The 9261-nt window shown below is 41.2% G+C and overlaps 1 protein-coding gene across 1 annotated transcript; it reads right to left on the reverse strand.

Moving 5' to 3' along the window:
• Positions 1–4369: 4369 nt before the first annotated feature.
• LOC120640546 (probable protein phosphatase 2C 38) lies at positions 4370–9261 on the reverse strand. Its single transcript, XM_039916416.1, has 5 exons — positions 8609–9261; positions 7098–7436; positions 6855–6972; positions 5287–5510; positions 4370–5171 (listed from the first exon to the last, which is right to left on the reverse strand). Exons 1-5 carry the CDS (start codon positions 9041–9043, stop codon positions 4773–4775), a joined length of 1515 nt encoding a protein of 504 aa, XP_039772350.1. The 5' UTR covers positions 9044–9261; the 3' UTR covers positions 4370–4772.

Raw genomic sequence — 9261 nt, forward strand, 5'->3', positions numbered from 1 at the left:
TTAATTGATGATTTGCAGCAGTGATGCTACAGTAAACATTTTCTAATCACGCGGTCAAAGGCCTCATTAGACTCGTCTCGCGATTTACATGAGGGTTGTGGAGGTGATTTTGTAATTAGACTTCGTTTACTACTCTAAATTAATGGTCAAAGGTGGAAAAAAATTCCATCGTTTTCTAACCAAACATGGCCATGAACTAACTTCACCATGATGGCAGGCGTACCCGAACGCTTGGGCTCCTAACCCCCGCGTCGTCCTACAGGTGACACAGGGGACCCACGTCCGCGCCGCAGCCGGGGCTTCCCCAATCATGTGACCTCCTTGCCGCTGCCCAAGCGGCTGCCCGGAAGTCCGGCAGCCACTATGAAGGCGGCGGCAGGGCCTTCCTCGGCGAATTCCTCGTGTTCACGGCATCTGCATCAATCTTCACTTCTTCAGCGGCTTGGTCGGCACCAGCATGGAGGCGTCGATTCAGCGCGGGCATGACCGGATCTGAGGCCCTAGGAGCTTGATCCGCTCATTCTCCAAATTTTGGGATCTGGCGGCCTGGCTGCGGCGCTGTGGCCGCCCAACCTGGTGGTTGGGGAGTGATCAAGTGCGTGGGGCTGTGGCGCTCGCGTTCAGTTCGAGCCACCGTCCAAGCCTGCCGCTGGGCTGCGCTGCACGGTCTGAGCACAGCTAGGCGGCGGGCCTGCGGCGCGACGGGGGTGGCGGCGCTAGCGCAAGTCTCTGCTGTGTTTGGCCTGCTAGCGCAAGTTTAGGGATGTGGCTTCGGCGAGCACAGGGAGAAATCTCAGTCACGCCAGCTGGCAATGGCGTCGCTTCTTGCGTCGTTTTTCTTCACGAAGACTTTATTGATGCTACCCTTGCCACATAGCCGTGTTGGTGCTAGGCGAAGGTTTACGTTAAGAGGTTTGGCAAGCAATAGATAATCCGGACATCAAGTTTCTAAGCAGACAAGAAATGTGATGAATTGATACTGTGATACATTGCAAGATGAAGCGGGAACGAATAAGAAGATAGAAGCTTAGTCTTCTAGCTTCTTTTCTTTGTTTTGTAGTTTTCTTTTCTTGTATTTGTAAAATTTCTCATTTGAGATTTAAAGTCTAAGAACTCCTGCAACTCTTTTGACTGTAGTCATTCACATGTGAATGATCAAAGACGGAATTTTTTTCCATGATCTAAAAATGAACTAACTTCACCATGCTAAAGCAATTAAGTTATTCTAAGGTCCCGGATAAGTACGCATTCTAGGAGATTGGCATGAACCGGTGACCAAGCCAATGTGCAGCTTGTGGATCAACTGGACATTGGCACTTGGTTTACACAAAAGCAGACAATTCTTAGTACATTCAATGTACTCACTTCTAATGAAACTATGAAAAGACCCTGCTGATAAATAAATATTTTTGCAAAAATAATTAACTCTTGAGGTAATCTTTCTTGCGTGGTGTTATCTGAACAAAGGATAACTTGGCTAAATGAAATTGGTACGGAAGTATGCAATTTTTTTTGAACATCTCTTTTTCAATTATCATTAGTTAGGTTAATTTAGAGAATAATCCGCATTCCCTTGGGCCTCCAAAACCCTAGTAGTACTATACATATATTTGGGTCATGGCTACAAGAGGTAAGATGGAGGCAAAAGAATCTATATTTAGTGAGGGTTGCTGCTGTTAGTTCACTCGCCCCTAAAACAGCATTTTCAAGGGCGGGTCCAAAGCTACAATAATCTCGCTCCACTTGTAGGAACAGGTTACTTTTGAACCGTCCCTAAAAAACCAGAGCATTGCTACAAATCATTTTGTAGTAGTGTTATGTAGAAATCACATTATTTTTAACAAAGTAAATAAATATACATGTGATGGTTTCAATTGTTTCATATATTACGTATATAGCATAAAAGTTAAAATAATTGAAACATTTTCTCACCAAAACTAGGCCCACCGTACTCCTCATGGAGGACCCACTTGCCAAATCCAGAGGTTTGACGAAAGGGGTGGAGACTCATTTTTTGATAGAAAGAAAATATTAATATCAAAATCCTAATATTTTTTACACCAAACACTTTTATCTACCCACCAATAATACGCGTCATTATTTGTTTTGGAAGGATAATAATTGGCATCATTATTTTATAAAAGAAAAATAAAAATGTGTATTAATTTTGGAAGGAAATAAATAACATCATTGCTTGATGTAAGGAAAATTAAATACGTGCCAGTATAGCAAAAGACCATCAAAATCTCGGGTACAGCCTGCATTGACAATAAAAATTATATTTTAGCAAATATCTTAATGGTGTGTTTGGTACGGCTCAAACTCCAAAAAATTCGTGGAGTTCTTTAAACAGCTCATACCCAACTCTAGAAATTCTTGGAGCTAGAGTTATAAATAGAGTAAATTGCACCTACCATGCAACAACTTGCCAGATAGGTGCAAATTACAATTTGTAAAATACTCAATTTAATGTAATAACTTGATAGGTGGGTGCAGATCGGTCCAACAACTTGTAAAATACTCAATTTAATACAATAACTTGGCAAATAGGTGCATTCACAGTCCAAACATTACACTACAATGTAACTAACATAAGGGCTCAATAAAAAGTACATTCACGCTTAGGACAAATTATCAAGTATTATTTGAACATTGATTTTCGTGCTGCGCCTACATGGTAATGTATTTGGCCAACATAAGGCCAGTCTCAATGGAAATTTAAAGAGGAGTTTTATGAGCATTAAATATCATGCTGCATTAGCAAATTTGCTGACATGGCAAGATCATTATGCGGAGAGAAGAGGTGGAGTTTCATGAGATGTAAGAGAAGTTTTATCACAATAAAACCAATCTTCCACAATTACCTAGTTTCCAATCTTAGTAGCTGTGCTATGAAACTGTGCACTGAGACTGGTCTAAGAACCCTCAGTGTTTAGAAATTAATGTTATGTCTTTACATTAATTATTTTTGTAAAGTGATTAATTTTGTTTAAAACTATTTAATTTGATATTCAATATTGAAAAATTCAACCTCACTATTTTCGATATGTTTGATTATATGCACTATTAAGCTAAAAAAAGCCAATATGTTGATTATATTCGCCCTCGCCTTTTAGGAGCTTAGTACATATATTTTTAAAGCCTCTTAATTCGTTAGAAAGGAAAATGAGCTAAATAAACAGAAACAAACATGAGGATATTGATGAATACATGAGCAAAAGCGCAGAAGAAACCTAAGGTTTCAGGATCTCTCTTATCGACTTCAGAGTTTCAGTGATGCTAATGGTGTAATTCTAAAATTTTATTGAAGTTGAACTAATAAAAAATTGTACGTAGTTGAAAAGCAGCAATCAGATTACCATCAATATTCTCCATTTATAAAATTTAAAAATTATTGACGTTCATCCACTTTTATTATGTAGTAATGGTGGTTAAATAATATATTATTTTAACAAAATCATAATTAATGTATTTTGAAAATAAAATTATTGGCGTCCATTGTGTGACACAAAAATCTATGGTCAAATTATACATTCCGATGTGAATATACTCTTTATAATATAACATTAGCAAATATATTGTCGTATAACATTTGGACCGTGAATGCACCAATTTACCAAGTTATTACAATAAATTAAGCATTTTCTAATTTGTTGGATCAATATGCACCCAGCTGTCAAGTTATTGTACTAAATTGAGCACTTTACAAGTTGCTGGATCAATTTGCACCCACCTGCCAAGTTGTTGTATAGTGGATGCAATTTACTCTTATAAATAAATCAAGGATCTTTTGCTAAGTCATTATACTTTTGTTTTAGATTTAAAATGAAAATATAAATATTTAAATCTATTTGAAAAATTTCAGCTCCAACATGAATCCCACAACTTTTCTCTAAAAACATGAATCTCGCAGCTAAAACCATACCAAACAGACCCTAGGTAGTTTTCCGGTAGAGTGGTCAATCTACCTATAGTTTCGCAAGAGTTTTCTGTACTCATTTGAGTATCCACTACTCCCTCCGTTCTATGATGAGTGCAATTTTAAATTTTCTCCGGACAGATTAGTGGTGGCGGGAAAAGACTCTCATGCCCTCAATTGTTTGCCACATATGGTTAGTTTTGGCAAGCAATTCAAATCTGACCACTTAATTAGACAGGTAATTGAGATCCAATCTCTAAAATTGCACTATTTGTGAGATTTTTTTTAAACTCAAGATTGCACTTTTCATGGGACGGAGGGAGTACATCACATGGTCAGTGCAGATGTGTTCCTAGCAAAATAGTTTCCATCTAACCACGACTCCAAAACTACCCTAACTACAGGAATGGAAATATATAACAAGACACGGACAAAGGTAAACTGTAAACAAAGCAGCAATCACTAACAGAAAACTTCTTATTTCTGCGAAAATCAAGAGAATATATATTGCAAAATAAGGGAGAAACTTCATCCCATGCATGGATGATGGATCTGATCACCCATCCACCAATAGCTGGTACATTATTACTACTATAACTATTATTATTATGAACTGACCACACTATTATTACTATGAACTGAGCACACTAAACTGGTTGAATACTGTACAGAAAAAAGAAAGATGCAGGCCTACCCATACCATCATGCAGAATAAAGCACGAAACAAACTTTCCCCAATTCGCCAACAAAACTGGCACTGATCTTAGCTTCACCATGAACCCAATGCACGCAAACTCACAGCAAAAGCTGAAAAACACTCCAGCAAAACTGGTGCCACCTCAGATGGGCAACCTCAATCTTTTGTGCTATCCTTCACAACTGAAGTAGGCTTTGGCAAAATTGGCAGAGTGACAGGCCCAGAGACGCCATCAAGAACAGACCACTCTTCATCTTCTACCAATGAGGTGACAAGGTTTGCAGGGACAGCAGTGCTTGACTTAACAGTCAATGAGTGCTTACTGCTGCTCGCTTCTAAGTTCGTCAAATCTTTGGTTCCAGAATTGGAGGATGTACTTGCTGCTTCTGTATTCAGGAAGAGACAGACAGCAGCACAGTCATCGGTCTTTGATGTGGGGTACCGAGTCCTCCATGCCCTCTGAGCCCCTTCAACAAGAAACCGGGCTGCTGAGACCTGTGAAGGAGCTTTGCTGATGATGCTAACAACTTCATTGTTAGAAAGTACATCCCACACCTACATTCATCAAAGCAACCCAGACGATGATATAGCAAAAATCTTCATAGCTCTTAACGATATCTAGTACTACAAATATGCAGCAACAAGGATGTTTTTGTAAACCTGTGCTCACCCCATCAGTTGCCAACACAACAAATTCATCCTTCTCAGTGATGCGATGGTATGAAACATCAGGCATTGAAATAATACCATAATTCTTTAGACAGAAGTCTCCAAATGATCTTGCCATGGCCAGTCCTGGCGAGTTGAATGTCGGAAGCCACACACGGGCAACATTAGGCTCATCTGAAAGAGAAAATATTCTACCCTTTCGTTGCCTGATTCGCTCTGCTTCACCTGTAAATGATTCAATTGGCTTTACTTCAGATAATTCAATCACAGGACCAATATCACTTCATTCTAACAAAGTAAACTAATAGAAAGAAACCACCATTTGGTGTGCTCTTTCACCATCATTTGACACAAAAGCACAATGTGACTTTTGCCTAGCTGTAATTGACATATTTTTTTCTCGAACGGCTGTAATTGACATATCAATAGAAATAGTTAAGAAATACTGTTCATAGAAACATTTCCTTTGCAGAGGATGTATGCATGAGCATTAATAGTCTTGGAAGGATGCTTATAAAAAGGACTCCACGGAATGAGATATCCTAAAACAACCACAATATTGAAAGGAGCCTTCAAATTCTTTGGATGCGCCAAGTTTTAAAACTATAGTGCATTAAAAAACATGAAATCTGCACTATGGGCTAGGCAAATCAAATTAAGCTTGCGTGAAAATGAGGCATATCAGAAGTACTTTTACTGAACTAAAATGCCATGCTAGATACTAATACCTAACTTTTGCGTTTATTGCAATAATGATCCGCTTTTAATCCTATAATATCTCTAAGGACCAATGGTTCAAAGGAAATAACAAATATTAGTATACCAGCATCTAAAAAGTAACTAAATGCCTCATGCATGAATCACATTCTAGAGAGATGATGCGTTCTAAAGGATCAGATTCAGAAAACTACACTACACCGCACTGTTTCAGGTAATGAAAAATATTCACATTCCAAACAATCATTGAAAGGTATCATATTGGGAAAGAAACATTTAACCCCATGATAGATCTATGCCAAAATTTAATGTTGAAGACACTGGAGCACATAATGTCTTTTCAGCTATACCAACAATTTTTTTTGGATATTTGTCCCGCAATAAGATCTCAATTTAAAGTAATTTAGACAGGTATTTTGGTCTCTAATCTAAGAACACTGAATTCTACAAGAGACAGTTTATTAGTGTGTTATTCCCAGCAGTCTGACCCTATAAACCCCTAAAAAGGTGATTTTAAGATTATATGCACAGAAAGATCACTATGAATTCCCACAGGAAACAAAAAGAAAAGAAATCAATATAAAAAATTCACGTATGCACCAATTTGAGGAGATTCACCGACATACCCAACTGAATCAGCCACTACAATTGTTACACGATCATAAAACAGTAGATGCTTTTCAGAATACAGAAAACTTATATAGTTAGAAGGCAAAATAATGATACTGCAGTTACATCCTTGTAATTAGGAAACATATAAGTATGAATTGTGTAGCACCAAACAATGAAAGAAGAAATCCATCATCATATAGTAGCTTCCAAAGTAACACACTAGGTGCAGGTGAATCATACTTGGAATGCTAGGTTTGAGGTCAACCGTCAACTGAACAGCAATTAGGTGATTATCTTCATCTCTAGTGCCCAAGACAGCTCTAGAATCCCCCAAGTTACCAATTATGATGTTTTGTCCCTGTAGAAACAGAGATAATTGGCTGGATCTTAAAAAAGAAAGAAACAAATGCAGCTATTTAATAAAGAAAGGACATGAAAGATCATAAAAAGATGTCTTGACCAGCAAAATAGGTGCGGTTTTACCTGCTTGATTACTGTAACTGCTGTTGTTCCACTGAATGTGCAATCAATATTTCTGTTTAATTTCAGATCCCTGTCCATAACATAAAATGCCCGCAAGAATGAAGCTCTAAGTTCTGGGAAATATTCTGGGTGCCCGCCATTCTCCTTATTTTCAAGGGAATCATCAGTATCTTCAACCCTTAATGAAGCTGGACCTCTTGTAGTGATCCCATTCCTTCCTAAGTTTGCACTCAACTTCACAGGAAGAAGATCTCTGACCCTCTTGGCAACCAAATGCCCATTTGGTCCATGGCCATCAAAAACACCACAAAACATGGTATCATCTTTTGAACCAAAATTCTGCAAGTGAAAACCAAGCATCACTCTTGGAGCCAACTATATAATACCAGAAAAGAGATCCTTGAGTATGGAAATGAAGACAGAATAATAATAGTTGCAGTTTACAATTAAACCAATTAAGAACTAGAAAGTGCTCCCTCCACAGCCATCACCCGCATAGACCTAGAAAGTCTAGGTTCAAGAAAAAATGATTAAAAATGACCAAGGATATGTCATGCTATAATCATCTGACCTTTTCGCCTCACTAAAGCTGAAAATGTTGAAATAACTACACTGTTGTTTCCCACAATGGACATTAGTTTCAAATGGCAATGCGTGCAAAGGGCTGTAATTTTACCAGCTGCATCATTAACATGATCCGATCCACATGGTTAGCTGGCAACCACAGCCACAAATGACAGAACTATTTAAATTTCAGTGAACTGTGAAGAAGATTGTAACGAAATTTAAACTGAAAGAGATAACAACTTATGTGGCATGTAGAGATAGATAGCCAAAATCAGTGAATTGTGAAAAAGATTGTAGAGAATCTAAATCTAAATAGGTAAGAACATGACATGTGGCATATAGATAACCAAATAACTTAATACTGAAATGGCAAGTCCCAGGTCCCATCTGTTAAATCCCACAAGTACATCGAGCAGATAAGACTATCTATAAACAGAAACACTAAGGACAAGGATGAGAACCGTGTGGAGCCCCTTCCTGCTTCCAAGTTTCTCCATCAGGAGAGCAATTATTAAGCACTGATTAAATTACTAAGTAAACCACTCCCGACCGGCAATATCCAATGGCAATCCATGTGAAGCTCGGTAAGGGGAGACGCATCGAACTGGTATTCTGACCCAGATGACAAGGATGACACATGTACGTCCCGTGTCAAAGTTAAAATCTTTCGTTGTAGGGGCCAGCTCAAGCATACCTAAGAACTCCTATTTAAAAATACTCCAGTGTAAAAGCCAGACAGTTCTGCTTTTGCACGTTAACATCACATCTGGCCAAAGCAGAGCTCAACAAACAATGAACATGTTTCGTTTTCGTCGTATCAGAAACTTGCTTCTAGAGCGTCCGGGATACAAGCTTCACATGACGCAGAGGAATCGGATGAAAAAGTTGCCCATGAAACTTTACTGGGAATCTTTACTGGGGGAGAGAAATGGTGGTGGTATTACCTCCCAGACGACCATGGCGTCCTGGTTGACGCCCTTCTTGCCCTGCATGGTGTAGAGCGACGCCGCAGCGGAGGCGGAGGCGCCGTTCCCCGCGATGCGACACGGGGGCGCGGGCTCGGCCCCTGCGCGGCGGCCCTCTGCGGACGCGCCGCGGGGCCGCCGGCGCCGGATCGAGCGCACGGCCCACCTGTACTGCGCGGGCGCCGGGGCGACGGCGGTGACGCCGAGCGCCCCGAGCAGGCACTCGAGGAGCTCGACGCAGCAGCCGCCGGCGGAGGCCTCGGCGGACTGGGGCGGCCCCGCCTCGGCGAAGCGCGCGGCGACGGCGACAGCCAGCAGCCTCTGCTGCGCCTGCGACTGGTCGCCGCAGCCCGCGCGCCGGCGGCCGCCGCCGCGCACGGCCCCGGCCCGCCTCCCCGCCGCGACCGCCACCATCGCAGCCCGGAAACTCTCGGGGCTCCCTGCAATCTGCTCCTGCGAGGCTCTCGGAGAAGATCAGATCATGGCCGGGCTGGCCCCGCTGTCGGATCTTGGAAAGGGGTGAGGAGGGGGGGGGGCAGGTTGACGTGGCGTGGGCGCGAGCGAGCGAGCGCGGGGCGTGGAGGAGAGGAGAGGGAGCGCGCGACGGACGCGGTCGTGGCGGGGGCGAAGGA

This window comes from Panicum virgatum, chromosome 7K, assembly GCF_016808335.1.
Source record: "Panicum virgatum strain AP13 chromosome 7K, P.virgatum_v5, whole genome shotgun sequence".
Classification (NCBI taxonomy): Eukaryota; Viridiplantae; Streptophyta; class Magnoliopsida; order Poales; family Poaceae; genus Panicum; species Panicum virgatum.